Here is a 21,569-nt window from a genome sequence, read left to right on the forward strand (position 1 = left end):
AAGGGTGAGTGGGTTTTGCTGACCACCCCTTGGCTCTCCAGTTCACGGATCATCTTATGGATGGGGATCACAGCATCACGGTTCGTTCGGTATTGCCGACGGTGCACTGTCGTGGTGGCAATTGGCACTTGCTGTTCCTCAACTTTCAACAGTCCAACAGCAGAAGGACTTTCTGAGAGACCTGGCAATGAGTTTAATTGTTTAATCCTTTCTGTCTGTACAGTGGCTATTTCAAAAGCCCATCTATGCCCCTTTGGGTCCTTAAAATATTTATTCTTGAGGTAGTCAATGCTCAGGATACATGGGGCGGCTGGACCAGTTACAATGGGGTGTTTCTGCCAATCTCTCCCTGTCAAGCTCACTTCAGCTTCTAGCACAGTCAACTCTTGAGATCCCCCTGTCACCCCAGAAATAGAAATAGTTTCTGAGCCCACATGTCCTGATGGCATTAATGTGCATTGAGCGCCAGTATCAACCAAAGCCTTATACTTTTGTGGGTCTGATGTACTAGGCTATCGAATCTACACAGTCCAATAGACACGGTTGTCCCGTGCCTCTACCTGGCTAGAGGCAGGGCCCCTCTAACACTGATCTTGGTCATAGCGGTCAGAACCTTTTCTCGATGAGTACACCTGGGAGGTGCCCTCCTGTGGGTCAGATTCTTGCCCGTGGGAAACTGGGACTGCACTTACTCTCACTGACCTTCTTCCATTCTCCTTCAGTTCTTGTACTCGGGCTGCAAGGGCACGGGTGGGTTTCCCATCCCACCGTCCCATGTTTTCTCTATGTTTGGCCAGGAAGTACCACATCTCAGTTCGTGAGGTCTGTCCACTTCTTCTGGCTGGGGGGCGTCTGGCTCTGACTTCAGAGGTTCTCATTCGCACTGGTGCTACTTGGAGACTTTCCCTAATTTCCTCTCTGATCGCTTTTACTTCTGCAGGCAGCGTCTTGAGACTCTCAACCAATGTCTCTACAGCAGAAATACGGGCCTGCATTGGGCTGTGGGTCATGCTTTCACATATCCGGAGCTTATTTGCTACTGCGCTCACTGTTTCATGGTTCTCTTCTCTATACATGGATGCCAGGAAATCGGTGTATTCAGCTGGCCCCGAGCGTGAAAGGTCCCACCACATATGTGGTGTGCATCTGACCTTGTCAGGGTCATTATTGGCTTGCCCACCTCTTCCAAAAAGCACGTCCATCATTGCCATCTCTCTCAGACGTAAAATTCCTTCTTCCATCGTCTTCCAAGTCTTCTTAATATGATGTTCCTGCAGGATTTTTCTATAAACAAACTTCTCTCTTACACTCGTTAGAAGTCGTGCCCAGAGTGAAAGGGGCTTTGATTCCTTCACGAACACCTGTTCAATAGCCACGTCCTGGGCCAGAGCCCCCAAAAACCTGGCTTCAGCACCATCCAGTTGTAAGGTTTCACCCATAAGGTCTCAAACTCGGATCAACCAAGTCAGGATGGGCTCACCCGGGTGTCGAGCAATGTCTTTCCGCAAACTACGGAGATTATCAAATGACAATGACTCAGTGATGATCTCAGGCTCTGGGTCTGCTTGCTGTGGAGGTGCAGCAGCCCCCTCATCGTCTGCTGGATGGTCTAATTTGGTCTTATATTTCCTTTTCTGAATAGGGGCAACTTCTATAGGCTTGGCCTGTCCTCCTGGTTTAGCCTCATCTTTTTCTCCCTTCACTGTGGCATCAGGGGTTTTATTCTCTCGCTTTTCCCCCTTCACTGGGCTAGGTTTCTGAATGCATTCTGGAAAAACCCTGGCCCTACCTTCAAACATTCTGTAAGCTGCAGGGATACAACCCTGCAGAAAAACCATAAAGAGCAAGATATCTCTGGCATCCAGGGAGAATTTAAACATCTCAAAAGCTGTTGTAGCAGACTTGAATGGGGAATGGACAAAGGGTTGGGAGAAGAGATTCCCCTTTGTTCCTTCCCAAGGGTCCGTACTATTATCACTGAATCCCCAGAGGTAGCAGCTTAGGTTGCGGCAGGAAAACAGCCTGGAGAGCACCACCCACATGACATTCAAAGGCATCGAATTCATGGCACCATAAATCCAGAGTAAGAACTCAATAATAATTGCGGCTATTTGAGTTTTGCTCATTGATTTGTTGATAAGACTTAAACTTGCCGCTCCTTTTGGCATGAATTTGTACTAACAAAAAGCCAATATATTATACAGGATGGTCCTGATGAACCCTAAGCTCAAGACTCACATGGTGCTACAGAATAGCAGTTATCCTTCTTTGTTTACAAGCCCCACGTTGGGCGCCAAGAAATGTCTCGGTTTGAGGGGAAAAACTAAAATGTTTTACCCACAAGCAGGGGAGGGGCTTCCTCCACAATAATCACACCACTCTTTATCAAATTTAAGAAAAGGAATTTTAATACAAGAAGGATAACTGCTATATATATATATATATATGTAAACAGACTAGTGCAACCCACTTCCCCAACACCATAAGAGAAAAAAAACAACAACAAAACCCAGCAGGTTTTCCTCCGGGAGAAAAGGTTATACTTAAGTGTCTTTGTCACAGCTCGGCTGGCTGCAGAGTGAGTTTCAGTCCCTCTCCAGCGAAACAGACGAGCAGTGGGCTTTCAGATGGACTCAGTTTTTTCCCCCTGTGTTCCCCGTCCAAGAAGCAGAAAGGTACGAGCAACCAGCAGCAAATCCAAGGCAGGCAGCAGCACGGCAGGAAAAGGTGGTCCGAAGTAGGCAGCGGCAAGACAGCCAGGGAAAAACCCCAGCAGTAACCAGCAGGGCAGCCTGCCTCCTTGGAGTCCCCACTCCCCGCTTCCGCTGAGCCAAGACTGAGAAGAATATCCAAAAAAAAAAACCAAAAGAGACAAACCTGCCCCCACCCCAGCGATCACAGTTAACTGCTTCTTTTGTTAACCGCTAGCCTGGGCAGTTAAGTGGCAAGGGAGAGAATTTACATAATAATCTCAAACTACAACAATCACCTGGAACGTGGGTCACCAGGTCTCTGCTAAACAGGCCTCATCAAGAATGTTGGTCATCAACTCTTTACCCAACTTGTGTCGCCAAGTCTGTGACCAACATGGGTCACTGTGGATCATCCAAGGTGGGTCGTCCAATGGATGATGGAGTTGGAGCAGCGGATGAAGATGTTCCTGCAGCTGGGGCACTTGTAGGTCTTCCTTTACCGGTGGGTCCGTTGGTGTTGAGTCAAGTTACTTCTAAAGTTGAAGCTCTTTCCACACTCCCCACACTCATAAGGCCTCTCCCCGGTGTGGATACGCCAGTGGATGGTGAGGGTGAAGTTCCGGTTGAAGCTCTTCCCGCAGTCGGTGCAGCGGAAGGGCCTCTCCTCTGTGTGTGTGCGCTGATGCCTGAGGAGAGTTGAGCTCCTCTGATAACTCTTCCCACACTCCTCACACTTGTAGGGTCGCTCCTCTGTGTGTGTCTGCTGATGTTTGAGGAGATCTGATCTGCTCATAAACATCTTCCCACACTCCCTACACTTGTATGGTCTCTCCCCGGTGTGTTTGCGCCGGTGGTTGATGAGGGTGTCGTTGCGGCTGAAGCTTTTCCCGCAGTCAGTGCAGCAGAAGGGCCTCTCCCCGGTGTGTGTGCGCTGATGTGTGAGGAGATGCGAGCTGGTCTGAAACAGCACCCCACACTCTGAACACTCGTAGGGACGTTCCCCGGTGTGGATCATCTGATGGCGGATCAGGCTGTAGCTCTGGCTGAAGCTCTTCCCACATTCCAAGCACTTGTAGCGCTTCTCCTTTGTGTGAAGCTGCTGCTGCATCACCGGGTCAGAGCTTTGGCTCAAGCTCTGACTGCCTTCCCAGGAGATGGAGGGTTTCTCCTCTTTGGAGCACCCTGTCCTGAGTTTGGAGCTCCTCCTCCTATGGGATCTCCATGGATTTTCCTTCCCAGTCACTTCCTGTGCTGTGGAGCCACTCAAATCGACCTCTGCCAGCAGGTTCTGCCGGGGGGATTTGTCCTCTGTGCTCTCCATGCTCAGTTCGGGGCCTGGGACAGGAAGGAACAAGCACAGGCAGGGCATTTGCCTCCGGCCCACAGGGAAGGCCAAGGACATCCCCCCAAACCCGGCCCCGGCAGGACGGCGTCGGCAGCAGGGTTGTCCTGCAGCCGGGGCCATGCTGGGCTGGAAGATGCAGCACAAGAGAGGGGCAAAGGGGCACTGACTTCCTCCTCACCTGCCTGGGGGTCCCGGGGCATCTTCCTCTTCCTCGCAGCCTCTTCCTCCATCCTGACAAGCTTTGGGAAGGAGAAATCCTGTTTTCTGGGGAAAAACAAGGTGTGAGTGCCTTGGGTTGGGGGTTCCTCCTCCCAAAGACCATCTCTAGAACTTGCTGAGCTTCCTGAGTCCAGAAAAATCTCCAAAATTCCAAGATTCAGGCAAGAAAACAATGAGAGGAGCTCCTCCTCTCTGGTCTCTCCATTTTGGAGTTGTGGGGGTCCCCCCTGTCCTGGCTGCTGGGGGTCTCCTGTCTGTTCAGGGTCCTCCCTCTCCAGGCTGCCGGGGCTCCAGAAACCCCTGCCCGGCCATTCTCAGGTTTCCTGTCCCCACACCCCTTAATTCTGTGACTCCAGGAACACCCTGACCCCCCTTTTCCACCCATCCTACACTCCCTTTTCCTTTAACCTGCCATCCCCTGGACTCCCCTTTTAGGGGCACAGGGACCCCCTGGACCCACCAACTCCCTCTCCCCACCCCAGTCCTGCCTGTCCTTCGCCTTGGCACCCTCCTGATTGCCCACTCCCAGGCACTGGGATCCCCCTGCACCCCCTTATCCTGCACCAATACTCCCCTGCATACCCTTTCCTGGCCATTCCACCTCTTCCAGCTCCCACACCTCCTGTTTGTTATTTTTTTCACTCAGGGACCCCTGGAACCCCCACTCCTGAATTTCACAGACCACAGACTCCCCCTTCCCTTTTTGGAGCACTGGGGGACCCTTTCAATCCCTTTCCCTGGACACTCTGGATCTCCCTACCCCATGATTCCCCTTTCCCCGACCCCTGGACCCCCCTTTCCAGGGCACAGAATCCCCTGGACTCCCCATTTCCCTTCTCCAAGCTGCTACATCCCCCCTTCCTTGGACCTGTGGCCCCCTGAAAACCCCCTTCCCCAGCTCTGTGTCCCCCCTGCACAACAAAAGATTCAGCCCCAAAAAAGCCTCCCAGAAGTTCCTGCTCTCTGATCTCTCCACTTTGGGCTCTGGGGGGTCTCCCCTAATGGGCTTGCTGGGGGTCCTACAGGTATTGGGGGTCCCCCCTCTCCAGGCTCCCTGTTTTACTGTCCCAGGGGGGTCTCTGAGCACCCCGAGCAGAGACTCAGGGCAGAAGCCGCCCCTGGGACCCTCGGCATTCCTTGGAGGGGTTTGGAGGGCCCTGGAGTTGTTTTGGGAGGTCTGGGAGGGAGCTTTGGGGGGATCCTGGGATAGTTGGGGTAGGTCTAGAAGCGGTTTGGGGGACCTGGTGTGGTTTGGAGGGACTAGAAGAAAGAATAGGGGGGGTCCTGAAGAGGTTTAGGAGGGTCTGGGTGGGGGTCTGGGAGGAGGTTGAGAGAATTTGGGCAGGTCTGGGTGCCCTAGAAGGGGGTTTGGTGAGTCCTGCGGTGGTTTGAGGGGTCTGGGAGCTGAATTTAGGTGAGTATGGGGGCATTTTAGGGGTCCTGGGCAGTTTAGACGGTCTGGGAGAGGTTTGGGGGGTCTGGGAGGGGTTTAGGAGATCTCTGGGGTGTTTGGGGCGGCCCGGGGTGTTTCAGGGGCTCCGCAGAGTTCAGGACGGGATTTGGGGCATCCTGGGGCTCCGGGGCAGTTTGGGGGTCCCAGGCGGTGGGTTAGGGGGGTCTCAGGGGTATTTTCGGGGGGGATTTGGGGCGTTCTGAGGCACATCCCGGGGTGGGGGGAGGGGCTTACCCGGCTCCTTCACCGTCACGGCCAACACGGCCCCGGGGGGGTCCCGGGAGGTCTGTGGGGGGTGGGTGGGTCGTGAGGGACCCCCAAAACCCGCCCCGAGTCCCCGAATGCCCCCGAAATGCTCCCAAATTTTCAGAAATTAGCCAAACTCGCCGCCATTGCTCAACTCTCCAGCAGTGCCGTCCAGTCCCGCCCTCCGTCTGCGCCGCCTCTGATTGGGATGCAGCGGGCGGTGGCGGTTCATGGAGTCCAGCACTACATCTCCCGTCATGCCCCGCGGCCCGCTCTGGCCAATCACAGGCGGGACTACAACTCCCGCCCCCCCCGCGCCCAATCGGGTCGGTCCCACCCCCGTTGCAGCCCCCCAAGTGTCCCCCGGACCCCAAACTGCCCCAGAAGGGCCCCAGGACCCCCAAGTGCTCCTCCAATACCCACTCAGGACACCCAGATCACCTCTCCGGACCCCCAAGTGACCCTCAAGTTCATCCAGGACTTACAAGTGACCCCTAAAATCCTCTTTGGACCCCCAGATTCCGTCCCTGGACACTCGAGTGACCCCCAAGGGTCCCCTCGGACACCCAAGTTCTTTCCCAGTGCCCCATAAATGCCCCTCACACCCCAATGGGACCTCCAAGTGCCCCCCAAGTGCCTTCCAGGCCCCCAAATCCACCCCAACCTCCCCAAAGCCCCCCAGCCCCCCCTTCCCATGGGCCCTTCCCGGGATTTGGGGCTCCAAAGGGACATTTGGGGGTTGGGGGGGATTTGGGGTCACTTGGGGGGCTGGTGAGTTGGGGAAGGGATTTTGTGTGGAATTGAGGGAATTCAGAGTGGAATTCAGTGGATTTGAGGTGATATTAGGAGAGGTTGGGTGGAATTAAGGGAATTTGGGATGGAATTAAATAATCCTTATGTGAAATTAAGGGGATTTCTGTGGAACCTTCAGGATTTGGAATGAAATACTTGGGATTGTAAGAGGGATCAAGGTATTTTTGAGTGGAGGTCAGAGATTTGGGATGGAATTAGGGATATGTTGGGTAGAAATAAGGAACTTTTGCACGTAGTTAAGAAGATTTGAGGTGTAAATAAAGAGAATTGAGAAATTTTAGGTGAAATTAAAGTAATTTTTGGTGAAATATATGGGATTGGGGAGGTTATAGATGGAATTAAGGGAACTCTGGGCAAAAATAATGGAGATCTTCAGGAAAATTAAGTGGATTTGAGGGTAAATCAGAGGAGTTTTATGTGGAATTAATAGAATTTTGGGTGGAAGACACGGGAGTTTTGGAGCAAAATCAGCAGGACTTTGATGGGTTTATAGAGATATGAGTTGGAATTAAAGCAACTTGGAGTAGAACCATTGTGGTATGAGGTGAAAATCAGGGTATCTTTCGGTGGAATTAAAGGAATTTTGAGGGTAATTATGAGATTTTGAGTGGAATCCTGGGGATTTGGGGTAAAATTGGGGGGATTTGAGGTCAAAGTCCGAGGATTCTCGGAGGGATTAAGGGACTTTTGAGTGGAATTAAGGGATCTGGGGTGGAATCAGGAGGCTTGATGCCACCAGAAGTAGTGATGGGAACGAGCAGGTGAGATTTTTGGGGTGTAAAGTCAACAAATCCACTGTTCCCAATGAATTCCCAATATCTGTCTGTGTCCTGATGGATGTTCCTCCCCCTGCACTCACCCAAGTGCCCACAGGGAACCAGGAGGGTGTGGAGTCCTCCAGCCAGGTGTGCTCCCAATGTGGGTCACTGGGAATGTGGGTCCCCAGGTGTGTTCCCAACGTGGGTCAGTGGGAATGTGGGTCCCAATGTTCCAGGTTCAGGAGGATTCCCAGCACAAATTAAAAGACACAGAACCACAGCTGAGGCAGCAAAGCAGATATATTGGTGAGCAAAGCAAAAGGATCCTGTTCCTTGGCACACAAACAGCACATCCCCAGCCCTGCAATCTCCCCAAGCCAATGGATCCTGTTCCTTGGGACACACACAGCACATCCCCAGCCCTGCAATCTCCCCAGGCCAATGGATCCTGTTCCTTGGCACACACACAGCACATCCCCAGCCCTGCAATCTCCCCAGGCCAATGGATCCTGTTCCTTGGCACACACACAGCACATCCCCAGCCCTGCAATCTCCCCAGGCCAATGGATCCTGTTCCTTGGCACACAAACAGCACATCCCCAGCCCTGCCATCTCCCCAGGCCAATGGATCCTGTTCCTTGGCACACACACAGCACATCCCCAGCCCTGCAATCTCCCCAGCCCGTGGGGCAGGAGCAGCAGGTGCAGCGGCACCGGTGTCAGGGCAGGCAGGCAGTGCCCCTTCAGGCCCTGCCCTGCACCAAACCAGGTCCAGCGGGGCCTCCTCTCCCCCAGCCCAGCCCACCCCTCCTGTCCCCTCTCTCTGCAGGGCAGCTTTGCCAGCTGCAGCACCAGCCCCTGCGTGCCCATCGCACCAGCCCAGGCTGCAGCAGCTCAAGGGCTGACTCCGGGACAACAACGGCTCTGCCCTTTATTGTCCCTGGGGCACAGGCCAAGCTCTCAGCACTTCCAGCTCACACTGATGGCTCTTTCTCCAGGCCTGAGTTCTCCACAGGCAAACTCTGCAGAGTTTTCTCACACCAAATCAACAAGCACAACCACAGACCAAACATGACAGGCCCAGACACGTCTCTGGTCCCTGACACAAAACCTCCTCAGAATACAAACCTTCCTCTGCCTCTGGGGATTTGGAGGATAAGGCTTAGCCACAGTCTGTTCTATTTCCATGCATTAGAGTTTGTCACATGATTATGGAGCACAAACACAGGCTGGGTGGAGAATGGACTGAGAGCAGCCCTGAGGAGAAGGACTTGGGGTGGTGATTGATGAGAAGCTCAGGCAGCCCTGCTTGGCTGGGCAGGGAAGCCACTGGCAAGAGCCCAGTGGTCCCTGAGCATCCCAGCACGGGCAGTGGGTCCTCTGGGCCAGCGAGGGGCTGGGAGAGGGGTCTGGGGCAGTGTCAGAGCCCAGAGGGATCCCCAGCAGAGATCAGATGGTGTAAATCCAGTGTGCTGGTGGGACCTGCTGGCAGCTGCCTGTCTCTCACTGAGAACTTGCTGGGCTCTCCCTCATCCAATCTCCTTTCAGAACGGGATTTAGGGAACAGATCTGAAGCCTCACTGCAGGGCCCCCTTTACTCCTGCAGCCCCTGACGCTGCAGGTGTGACAATGATGGGCTGAGCAGCATTTTTGGGCTCCCATGGAACCACAGGAACATCCATCTAAAACAGGCAGTGCACAAAGGCATTTCTGGAACAGATCTGATTTCTGTTATTAAAAACTTTATGTTGTATAAATTTAGTTTTTAATTTTTTCCCCATGGCTACTGGTTGCCACCTGAATTTTATCAGTAAAATTGCAATTGCCTCTTTTGATCAGAGCCACCAGAGTGCATTTGTGACAGTGAGCTCGGTGTTTCTGTCTCAGCTGTCGCCATCAGCAGACATTGGAATGCCCACAAGCCCCTGAGCACTAAGTCAAGGACAATTAGGGCCATCCAGGCCTCATTTGCAGCACTCAAACACAGCCCTGTTGCTGGTGCTCTTGAAATAGAATAAAATTCCAGAGGCCACCCCAGAAATTGCCTCTGTAGTGTCAAAAAAAATTAAAATATCCACCCTCCCCTCCTAGATGGACCTCTGGCCAACAGTTCCTGCCCACTCCTGTGCTGGTTGCTCCTGAGTGACCTTGCTGGCAGGTCCTAAACAGATCTTTTCAAGGGTTCCTTGTTTAGAACCTACACCCTGACACCTTTGCCTTCACCAGAGATGTGTGAGAAAGGGCAGTGCTGGTGCCAGTCAGGGCAGGGCTGAACACTGGGGTGACTTGGAAGCTCCCTCTGCACAGTCTGTGCCACCTGGATTCCTTTGGGAAATATTTCTGCCTCCAAATGGAACACAACAGTGGCCTTTTGGACATGCTGCCCCCAAGGGGGTAACTCTAAACATTTGGAATAAAACAATGACCCCTGCCAAGAGCCAAGGAAAGCTTGTAGCTGTTTCCTAAAAGCATCATGTGTGGTGTCCCCAGTTGTGTCTCGGGGCCTGGTCTGGAGGGGCTGCTTTGGGCAGGGCAGCTCTGGGGGCCCATTGCCACGGGCAAGGCTGCACTCTGGGGGTCGAGGCTTTGGTTCTTCGGTGTCCAGGGGAGGATGGGGAGGATGGGGAGGGTGGGCTGTGCCATCCCAGAGGAGCTGCTGCCATGGACAGCTCTCCAGGAATGGAGAGGAGGGGCTGTGCAATCCCAGAGGAGCTGCTGCCATGGGCAGCTCTGCAGGGATGGAGAGGAGGGGCTGTGCCATCCCAGAGCAGCTGCTGCCATGGGCAGCTCTGCAGGGTCCAGCAGGGCAGCTCAGTGTGGGGGTGATGCTGAGGGGCCCCCAAGGGAACCAGCACTGGGGGTGTCTGAGCAGGGGCAGCACAGGGGCTGGGGAGGGCCCTGGTCCTGCTGTCAGGGGCAGCAATGGGGTGTTCCCTTAGGATTTTATGGATCTGTAGATTTTATAGAGCTATGGAGTTCCTTACCTTTAAAGTAGGAACTGGCAGCTTCTCAGCCCTGAGCTACATTCCTGCATTTTCTGTCTTGAGGCTCAGAGAGCAACTAGAACATATTCTAGTCCAAATAAGGTACCATTTAATCCTAGTAACAGAAGGCCCAGAAACCAGGCTGGCTGTGCCACTGCCTGGTCACTGTGGTTACCTCCCTCTCCTGCAAAGTTACTGCCAAAGTCAGCAAAGGGGGGGCAAAAAAGGTTTTGTTGCCATGGTTACAAGCACCATTGTTTTCTAAGGGTTTTACTGTCAGTTTAGTTTGAAACAGCCCAGAAGGGAAGTGAAAAGACTCCAAAAGGAAGGATGGCTAATCTAATTCTAATAGTATTGTCAAACCCCCAGACAATACAGTGATTGTTAATTATTGTATTTCAGGTGTCTTTCATTGCTTTCCAGACTTTGACTGTTAGTTTGATTATTTGTGAACCTCCTTACACTGATCTGAGTTTTCCTTTTACAGCTGATTCATGAAGAAGATAATGCAGCAATAGAATTGAAAGCTTGTATTGTTTTGTGATATTGATTATTTGCAGTGTTCACATTTTGTATATATTTTTTCCCAATAGTTTTGCAGCATTTTGTGAACACCATTGGGAATATTCCTGTCTCCTCTCCGATTCCTGCAACTTGTGAAAAAGACTGCCCTGAATTCAGTTTGAGAGTCAACACAAAATTTCATGTGATTGTAAGATTGAATTCATCTACCTTGAATTTGTCTCTAAATGATTTAGTCATCTACTCAAACAGCGTGTGAGCTCACAGAAGCCTCACAGAGGAAGAGACCTGTGTTAAAAAGCACCAAGTGGTTTGTTTGCCACACTGCAGCTGAAGGATTAGTTTTGTGGACTCTCCCATGGGCACTGCCTCACATCCTGTTTGCAATCTTGGAGATAAATTGGTACCATCATGGTTTCCAAGGGTTTGTTTAGCTTGTACCCAGCTGAAATGAATGCCCTGACTGGCTTTAATGTAATACCCAGTTACTGTGGTGTCTATCCCAGACACCAACATGTGAAAATGCCAAAGTCAGTGGCCAATTGGATACTGACTGGTGTGCCACGATAACACACACATGAGCATTTTGGTATGGATGGGGATGCTTTTCTAGCATGGAGGCAAGAGGGCCCTGCACAGCCACTGCAGGAGACAGAGAGAGGGTTGAGCACAGTCAGAGGGCAGAGTGTGGCAGGAGGGTTTGCCCTCCATGAGGCCTGGAATCTGCACAGAGAATGCAGGCTCTCTGTGGGAAGCAATTCTGAGGACCAAGATGTTGTTTGGTGTTCATCAAACTGCAGACACATCCTGCCTTCAGTGAGCTCCTAACGAGCCTATAAATGTGTGGCTGGCACTCAACCACTCTAATTCTAGAAAAGCTTCATCCCTCGTCTTCTGAGAAACATTCATCTGAAAGGGAAAATTAATTTGAAACATTATTTAATGGTTTAGACTCTGTTTTGCAGAAACCCCAGAGATTCATTGTGTTATCCACACCCAAAGGATTGGACACTCCTGTTCATCTGTTCCAGCCTGAGGACTGAGTCTGTGTGAAATGGTGAGATAATGATCCCCTACAAGCCAGATGGAAGAGACTGATCCAGGTTCTGTTAACTACCCACACCACAGTCAGAGACAGAAGGGAACTCCTGTGATTCACACTCCCAGAGCCCATGGAAGATTAGCAACTTGATGTCATCTTGAGTAACAAAAGGATTATTTTGCATAGCTGGTTTCCTGCTCGAGTGGATCTCTGGACTTACTACTCTAGAGCTAAGGAGACCTCTGTTCCTGGAATGGGTGCAACAACAGAGACTGTTACAGATAGAAAAATGTGTTTTAAATTACTCTTTCTCTATGTATTGATTATTGGTAGCAATCATGAATCAGATTTGGAATAAAAATTTGCATTTTGCTCTAGCCCCAAAGATAAAAAATAAATTATTAAAATTGTTATGAATTTGGCCAAAATTTGGAAACAAATGTGAGTTCTAAACCAGTGAACTCTTGGAGGTGTCTCACTGAGCTTGGAAATATCTTTGGCAAGGTTGTTCCATGGTTGCCAAACTGGACTTGGATAAAAGAGCTGATCATATTAAGCATATTTGTTGTTAATGTTTGCTGAATAGCTGCAGGATCCAATGCTACTGTAGTTGCTCATTCTTATGCAACAATCTTAAGTAGAAGTAGAGAGACTCCACCAAATTCTCTCTTTTGCCAAGGCTTCAAGGGGAAAAAGGCTGCCATAGGATTTTATAGATCTGTAGATTTTACATAGCTATGTCGTTTCTTACATTTAAAGCAGGAACTGGCACCTTCTCACCCCTGAGCTACATTCCTGCATTTTCTGTCTTAAGGGTCAGAGAGCAACTAGAACATATTCTAGTCCAAAGCAGGTACCATTTTAGTCGTAGTGACAGAAGGTCCAGAAACCCTTGGAGAAGCTCCAATAAGAGAAAGTGTCCTGAAGATGATGATGATGATGATGGATGAAGTAAGGGGTCCTGAGACCTCCCACTCAGTTCTAGGAGGGTGTACCAAGGGGCAGACCTAAGAGAGGTTCTGGAAACAGACCATTATTAGATTAGATGGAACCTTTAGTTATGATAATCAAGTAGTGTTATAAATCAGTAAAACCCATAGTGGTGACAAAGAGGGTGGAGGTGAAAAAGAGGTGCAGAAGTGAGGGAAGGCAGTCAGCTCGTCTGCCCATCCTCAGCACATCCACATCCTGGGGGGCTCCCCCCTGCCCTGGGCGAGCCGTGAGGAACCTCAAGTCCTGCTTGAAGAAAATCAGGCTGGTACTGGGGGCAGGGTGTGCATCTCTCTGTGTGCTTTCCATCCTCTGTACACCTCAAACCCTGTAAGTAAAGAACTCCTCTCAACCCTACCCAGAGAATGTGTCTCGGAAAGTTTTTCCAGAAATTCCAGGCAACAGGGGAAGGCGGGATGGCCTCGTTCTTGGTGGCCACCTGGGGTGGGGTGGGAGCCCGAAGAGGAAGGGAGCAGGCAAGATTGGGAAATTATGGGGAAGAGAATTGGGAAGGGAGAGGGCAGAGGAAAGGGAAAGGGATCGCAGGACACAGTGGAACGTCATGGAATGAAGGGGATATTGTGACTACAGAGGAACCTCATGGAACTGAAGGAACCCTGAGATGTGGAACCTCATGGAATGAAGGGGCCAGTGTGACACTGTGGAACTCATGGAGTCAAAGGGACCCTGGGACACTGGTAAAAACATGGAACTAAAGGAATCCTGGGACACTGAAGAACCTCATGGAGTCAAAGGTGCCCTGCGACACTGTAAAAAAATATGGAATCAAAGGTACCCTGAGACACTGCAGAACCACATGGATACTGACGGTCAGACAGAGGAGCTGCCTGAAATCCTGAGACATTTGACACATGTTGAAAAGTCTGAGCTTGATCTGATCAGCTGGAACAATGGAACACTTGTCATAAAATATTTGTGTTCTCTCATGGGATCACAAAGAGATGTTTTCAGGATGTGCATTAACAGCAAGGGCAGAACTGTTGCCCTCCCACCCTCTTGGCACTGTCAGCATTCTGTCCTTTGGGCTGCACATTTCACCTCCCTCACCTTTCACCTCTTCCCACCTGTCCTGCCTGAGCTGCCCGTGGCTGAAGTCCCCTTCCCAGCAGCCTGTCTGCACAGCAGCACTTGCCAGTGCTCTCTGCATTTCCCTTCCCCTCACTCTTGGGTTGCTCACACACCTCTCAAAGACCAACTTTGGGCTCTGAGCTTCAGGGAGTTAAAAGTTTGCCTGTCCCTCAGTAATTGGTCTAATTATGTATTCAGACAGCTTTGTAGTTGTGTTTGTTTCATTTCTTTTCTCTCTAATACATTTCATGCACAGTTTTGCTTTGGTGAAGGTGAAGGCCAATGGTGGCACCTTGGACCTGGCACAGGGTTGAGGAGTGTGTTTGTTTTCAATGGTGAAACTTATGAGTTTCAGATTGCTGCAAAAAGAGAGGAAAAATCCCTCTTGTCTGTGTTCAGCCAGTTGTCAGAGCGAAGCAGGTCCCAGTTGACTGATGAGAGACATGATGGGGCTGGGGAGGTGGGGAGCAAGGTTGTCCCCACTGTCAGACCTCAAGGGATTGCTCTCCAATTAGTCCAGACCTTCCTAGGAGAGAAACTGGGTCGATATCAATCAGAGAATGCTGCAATCACCTCTTCTCTAAAAAGAAAAGTAATTATCCATATAATTTAAAATAGAAATGCAAATTTCTTAGAAGCTCTTTCTAACCTTTCTCCAAAACTATATGAGGCATCTTTTTTAATTAACTCTCCTTGATTAGAGGACAAACTCAGAAAGAGCCATGATCAGTAGGGAATTGCTTTATCTTAACAAGCCCCATGGTGCATTTGGTGCTGAGCCCTTTAACTTCAGGTACTGAGAGGAGATTGCACAAACCTTTCCACATGTCAAAGTCAGAAGAAAATCACAAAGTATCTCAAAGCACTAATGGGTCCCACTGAGGGCCATTCCCAATACAAGTTCTTCAGAGACTGGTAGGACGAGATAATTGGAAGTCCTGATTGAATAAACCTCTCATAGACTCAGTTTCAAAAGGAAAGGGAAAGTATCTTAATAAATGTTGAGTCCTTTGAAGCATTAACAAGCCTCACCTTGGGCTGTTACTGACAAAGCCTCTCAAGGGACTAATTAAAGCAGATAATTGCAGGCCATGATATTGCAAACCTCTCACAGACTGGGTGTCAAAAAGAAGCACCTCAATAAGCTTTGAGTCCCTTCAAGCATTAATGAGCCCCATTGAGTGTTGATACTGACTAAAGATCTCAAGGGACTCGTTACATCTGGTAATTGGAGGCCTTAATTGAACAAATCTCTAAGAAACTCCAAACCAAAAGCAAAAGTCAAAGTACTTTGAAAAACCTGCAGTCCCTTGGAGCTTTAAGGAGGACCCCAAAGGGCCATTCCTGGCAAAGCCTCCCCAGGGACTCATCCCATCAGACCCTTGGAGGCCACGACTGCAGGGAGGCAAAGGCTCTGGGCAGCAGCTCAGGTGCTGAGCAAAGCCTGGCTTGGCTGGAGGCAGCAGAAAGGCCCAGCCCTGACCCCCAGCCTGGGGAAGGCACATCTTGTCCCTCACACCTTGCTCAGGGCTCTGCCGGGGGCACTGGCATGGGGGGTGATGCTGAGGGCAGGACAAGGGGTGACAGTGTCCAGCCTTCCTGGGGCTGTGCCAGGAGGTCACGAGGCCCCAGAGCCTCAGCACAGCAGGTCTGCTCACAGCCCTTGGTGGCACAGACGATGCTGTGCCTGAGGAGACAAGGACTTGGGATGTCTTGCACTTCTGGCCCAGTCACTTGATGTCCCTCTGGGATAGAACAAACCACCTCTCAGAGGTGGGTGACAAACCAGTGCTGGGAATGGTCATTGGGAGGGGCTGGTCTGTGATGAGTGTCCTGGAGCACCTTCAGCAGAGTGTCCAGAAAACAAGGCCAGTCTGGGCCAAACACAATGTGGGGCTTTTCCCACTTGTCCCCTCCTAAACTCACCTCAGTCCCGAACACAGACAGCTCCTGGCATCCCCTGCCACTCCAGAGATCCAGAGGGTTCTGCACTCCTGTGCCCTGATGCTTTCAGTGTGCACTGGGCACCAGTGTCTACTAAAGCTTTACACCTCTGTGGATCTGCTGAGCCAGGCCATGGAATCCACACAGTGCAGTGTGCCTGGTCATCCCTTTCCTCCTCCTGGCCAAAGGCAGGGACCCTTTATTCCTGTTCCTGGCCAGAGTGTTCACTGTCTGACCTCTGTGATGCCAGACCAGAAGTCCCGTTACCAGGATCAAAGGAGGTGATTTTAGTCCTTTTATGCCTGGGAGATTTCTGATTGTCTTCTTGTGTCCCTGCAGCAACTCCATGGACATCCTTCTTGGCTGACCCCTTCTCCACAGCTCTCTTCCCTCTCAGTTCACCTCCATGGGCTCCCAGCTCAAAGTTGGGTTCACCATCCCACTTCCTCATGTTGCCCTCTGGCCATGCAGAAAGAACCAGAGATCACCACATGGCCCGTGCTTGGGGCTCCCTTTCGCTCTGGCCGGGGCAGGAGAGGACTGATCTCCTGGGCTGCCCCTGAGAGCTGAGCTGCTGGGCCATGGGTGTGAGGAAGTACCCAGAGTTTCCTCTACATTTCAGAGCCAGGAGGGTGCCATCTCCTGGTGTATCCCATTGGGGGGAATACAATGCCATCAGGCTGTTGGAATGTGATCCAGGAGTGCTTTGAACCTCCTCATGGCCACTGTGCAAGGAACACCCTCTAGGTTCTTTAGGGGTGTTTTCACTTTTTGGGTCACTATAGATGATTTCCAGCGCAGGTAATTCCCCCAAGTACTGGATACCTTTGTTTCCAGAGCTCCACTTTCCTGGGGAGTTCACAACATCTTCCTGAAATGGATCTCTTGCTCTCACGCTTGAGAAGAGTCATCTCCAGAGACTGTAAATTTCTACTTCTTTTTCAATTCCTCTTTCAATTTCCTAATCTCTAGCAAAGGAATCTCAGCTTTTGGGCTTCATGACCTTGCAACTGCTGACTATCAGCCCCACTGTCCCAGCATGGAAGCAGCCAGGTGGAAATCCACTCACCTGGCTGGCAGCTGGAATCTTTTCACAAGTCTTAACGTTCTGATGAGTTCAGGGACCAGGTAACTTTGGTTTCCTGCTTTCCTTTGTGTCACTCCTTTCAATTTCTTTGTTGAAATATTGGCTTCTTGATCTGCCCCCTCCCCTCCTGATTCTCTTTATCTTGTCCTGCCCTCAGCATCACCCCCCATGCCAGTGCCCCCAGCAGAGCCCTGAGCAAGGTGTGAGGGACAGGATGTGCCTTCCCCAGGCTGGGGGTCAGGGCTGGGCCTTTCTGCTGCCTCCAGCCAAGCCAGGCTTTGCTCAGCACCTGAGCTGCTCCCAGACCCTTTGCCTCCCTGCAGTCGTGGCCTCCAAGGGTCTGCTGGGACGAGTCCCTGGGGAGGCTTTGTCAGGAATGGCCCTTTGGGGTCCTCCTTAAAGCTTCCGGGGCTGCAAGTTTTTCCAGGTGCTTGGGTTTGGGTTTTGACTTGGAATTTGTGAGAGGTTTGTGCAATCATGACCTCCAAAGATCTCCTGAGGGTCACAGGGGTGGGAGGGAGCAGGGCCAGGACAGCTGAGCCCCACTGGCCCAAGGGATGTTCCCTTTGATGCAGGGCCATGCTCAGGGGTTTAATGGGGGGTTGGTCAGGAAGGATTGATCTGTGTCTGGGCTGGGCATTGGGCACTGAGTGGTGAGCAGTGGGGCAATGGTGTTGTGCACCTCCTGTGCTTCTTGTGGGGTTTATTTGTTATAGTTCCAGCTTTTATTACTGCTATTGTTGTCATGGGTAGCAGCAGTGTGTTCACTGAGGGTAACACAGAACACTCACCAGATCATTTTCCCTGTTTTCTGCTGTAGCCCCTGCAGTTACAGGGCTCTGTTTGCTGGTTCACACTCAGATTTAGAGCTCCCGGAGAACAAGCAAACAAGGAGCCTCTACAGAGTCTATTCCTTGGCATGTTCTTGAGAGTGACTTTGCAAAAAGCCCTAAGACTGCATGTCTTGAGCTAAGGAGAAGCCCTTTCCTGATGGAGCTGCTGTTGTGGAGCCCAGCTGTGTCCCAGCAGTGCCCATGGCCTGTCCCTGCCTGTGAGCCCAGGATGGACATGCAGCAGGTCTGTGTCCCAGCTGGCAGAGGACCAAGGCCTTAGTCCAGCCCAGGGGCTCTGCAGGAGAGTGTACAAGTGGAAAGAGAGCAGGTCAGCAAAGGCCCAGTGCTGGTGCTCCCTGGCAGTGCTGCTGTGCTGGGACTCTTCTGTCCTTCTCTGCACACATGGAACTGTCCAGTAGGTGCCTGAAAGTCTCAAAGGAAAAATGCAATGATCTCCAATGACCTCCTCAGACACACAAGGCTACTGCAAGAGAGTTTATTTTGTTTAAATATAAAGATAGCAAAATTACTCAATTAAAGATTGAAGGAGTTAAATTAATAAATGAGACAGTGATTTAGAAGAGAGGATGAATAAAATAATTTCATTGAGCACAACTTTAGGAAAAAAACCAAACCACTGACCACCAAGAAAAACCTGGGAAGACAAACTGAGCCTGTCATGAGTTTTATTATGAACGCTGCACAAAAGAAATCTGGCAGGTTATTGCTGGTGATAAGCATCCAGTCATCAGTTCTCTCAGGGCATCCTTGAGCTCCTCATTCCTCAGACTGTAGATGAGGGGGTTCAGTGCTGGAGGAATCACTGCATAAAGAATTGACACCACCAGGTCCAGGGATGTGGAGATGGAGGGAAGCTTAAGGTAGGAAAACATGGAAGTGCTGACAAACAGGGAGACCACAGCCAGGTGAGGGAGGCACGTGGAAAAGGCTTTGTGCCGTCCCTGCTCAGAGGGGATCCTCAGCACAGCCCTGAAAATCTGCACATAGGAGAAAACTATGAAAATGAAACAACCAAAAGTTAAACAGGCACTAACCAAAATGAGCCCAAGTTCCCTGAAGTTGGAGTGTGAGCAGGAGAGCTTGAGGATCTGAGGAATTTCACAGAAAAACTGATTCAGGGCATTTCCCTGGCACAGGGGCAGGGAAAATGTATTGGCTGTGTGCAGCAGAGCATTGAGAAAGCCACTGGCCCAGGCAGCTGCTGCCATGTGGGCACAAGCTCTGCTGCCCAGGAGGGTCCCGTAGTGCAGGGGTTTGCAGATGGCAACGTAGCGGTCGTAGCACATGATGGTGAGGACACAATACTCTGTTGTTATGAACAACATAAAGGAAAAGAGCTGTGCAGCACATCCCATGTAGGAGATAGTTGTGGTGTCCCAGAGGGAGTTGTGCATGGCTTTGGGGACAGTGGTGCAGATGGAGCCCAGGTCTGTGAGGGACAGGTTGAGCAGGAAGAAGTGCATGGGGGTGTGCAGGTGGTGGTCGCAGGCTACGGCGCTGATGATGAGGCCGTTGCCCAGGAGGGCAGCCAGGGAGATGCCCAGGAAGAGCCACAAGTGCAGGAGCTGCAGCTGCCGCGTGTCTGCCAATGGCAGGAGGAGGAACTGGCTGATGGAGCTGCTGTTGGACATGTGTTGTTTCTTAGAAGACGGTCTGTTCCGAAAAGGAAAACACAGGGATTAATTAAGCCTAAAGCTCTCTGACAAAACCAGTCTGATTTTTATCCAAAATCAATGAGTCAAATTTTGCCAAATGTTCTGCCAAGGAGTCAATCTGCTGACATGTAATTTTTTTTATTACAGCTCTGACATTCAAAAGGGACATTCAGATGGAACCCACCTTGAATGCAAAAGTTCCACCTCTGCACTCATGACTCAGAAGACACATCTGGTGAAGTTTCTGTCCCCCTGGAGGAATCCTCATTTTCATGGCCCAGCACACAGTGCCCAGCATAGCTGCAGGGAAGGGCCCCCAGAGTGACCTGAATGCCCCCTCCCCCAGGGGTGCTTGCGGGAACTTTCCCCCCAATCCCTGCCCAGGGCTCTGCTGCCTGGAGCTGTTCCTGCCAGCAGCTGATTCCCTGTGCCCAGGGCTGGCCCCTGGCAGTGCTCCCAGAGCCCATCCCAGCCCTGGGTGCTCAGCTCTGCCTTGCAGAGCTCTCCCAGGACAGGGCACTGCCCAGGGGCAGCTCTGGCTGGGCAGGCTCTGATGCCAGTGTCAGAGCAACCCTGAGGAGTCTGCAAAAGCAACACTGATGCTGCCTGTGAGCCACAGTGTGGTGGTTTGTGGTAGTCCCTGGTTTCTTCACCTAAAAAGCAACAACTTACAGGTTTTAGAGTCTCTTGCTCAGCTCAGAGATGAATTTCTGTCTCATTTCCAACCCAGACAATCCAGAGGGGAAAACTGTAAGAAAAGGAGTTTTCCCCAAAAGGCAACCTCCCTCATGCTGTGCTTCCTGCAAATGCCCCTGGGAATTTTTCTGCATTGATCTGGAGCTATAAGTGGCCCTTGCCCCTACAGCAAAATTTTGAAAGCAGAAGGACCCTGCCCTTCCCTACCAGGGGTTGCTCCTTCCCCACAGCCCTTTCCCCCCAGCCCTGTGAGCAGCTCCCCAGGCCGGCTGAGAGCTGACCATGACAGGCAGCAAAGTCCCTGCCCCAGCACAGCACCCTGGGCTGCAGGACCCTGCCCTGCCCCACAGCCCTGGGCACCCCTGGCTGCAGCCCCCGGCTCCACAGCTATTCCAAAGTGTCCACCAACAGCCCCCTCCTCACACATCCCATCAGCTGGGGCTGCGACAGCTTTATGAGATGTCTCCAGGAGCTGCCCCTGCATTGCCCTGCACCCACAGACTCACCGTGTCCAGCACTGCAAAGATTTCTCCTCCAAGAGCTCTGAGTCATTCTCCCAGTGCTGAGCCCCTTTAAGCTCTGTCTGTGCCCTGCTGGTGTCCCTGAGCTGCCCTGGCAGTGCCCTGAGCCCTGCTGGGCTGTGCACAGGAGCTGCTCCTGGGCAGAGCTGTCTCTCTGCAGCGCTGCCCGCTTGCCAGGAGCTCCCTGTGTGCCAGGAGCCCGGCCCAGCTCAGCAGCACAGCAACAGCCCAGGGCATTTAATGGCCCTCTCGGGGGTTTGTGTTGTTTACATTAAACTCTGTCCATCAGAGTAAGTTCAAACAACTTCTCAAGAACTCAAATTGAGATTGAAACACTGAAGTTTCTTGTAGTGTTAATGGGTCCCACTGAGGAACAGGACTGAGAAAGTGTCCCCAGATTCCAGTTAGAGCAGAAAACTGGAGGCAGTGATGACAGTTACGGACAAGCAAGTCAAAGATGTCTCTCATGCTGAGTTAAACTGGCTGTGTTTCAGAATTCAAAGGTCCTAGCCCTGACCTCCAGCCCCTGAGAAGGGAGATCCATTCCCTCCCTCATTGGTCAGGGGTCTTCCTGGGGCACTGGCATGTGGGATGTGCAATGCCAAGGGCAGGAGGATGGGGTGGCACCTCCCAGGCTGCTGAGCAGGAACAAGGAGGC

The 21,569-nt window shown here is 51.4% G+C and overlaps 2 protein-coding genes across 2 annotated transcripts in view; one reads left to right on the top strand and one right to left on the bottom strand.

Annotated features, from left to right (window-relative positions):
* Nucleotides 1-21,569, top strand: part of LOC139673816 (zinc finger protein 850-like) — a 554,262-nt gene that overhangs the window by 178,324 nt on the left and 354,369 nt on the right. The gene's annotated exons all lie outside the window — the stretch shown is intronic.
* On the bottom strand, nt 18,708-19,670 carry LOC139674264 (olfactory receptor 14J1-like). The gene has a single exon (XM_071560457.1). It carries the CDS (start codon nt 19,668-19,670, stop codon nt 18,708-18,710), a length of 963 nt encoding a protein of 320 aa, XP_071416558.1.

The sequence above is a fragment of the Pithys albifrons genome, chromosome 7 (assembly GCF_047495875.1).
Source record: "Pithys albifrons albifrons isolate INPA30051 chromosome 7, PitAlb_v1, whole genome shotgun sequence".
Classification (NCBI taxonomy): Eukaryota; Metazoa; Chordata; class Aves; order Passeriformes; family Thamnophilidae; genus Pithys; species Pithys albifrons.

Coding starts and splice junctions, on each gene's coding strand:
- LOC139674264 (XM_071560457.1), bottom strand. CDS start 19,670: ATGTCCAACAGCAGCTCCATCAGCCAGTTCCTCCTCCTGCCATTGGCA.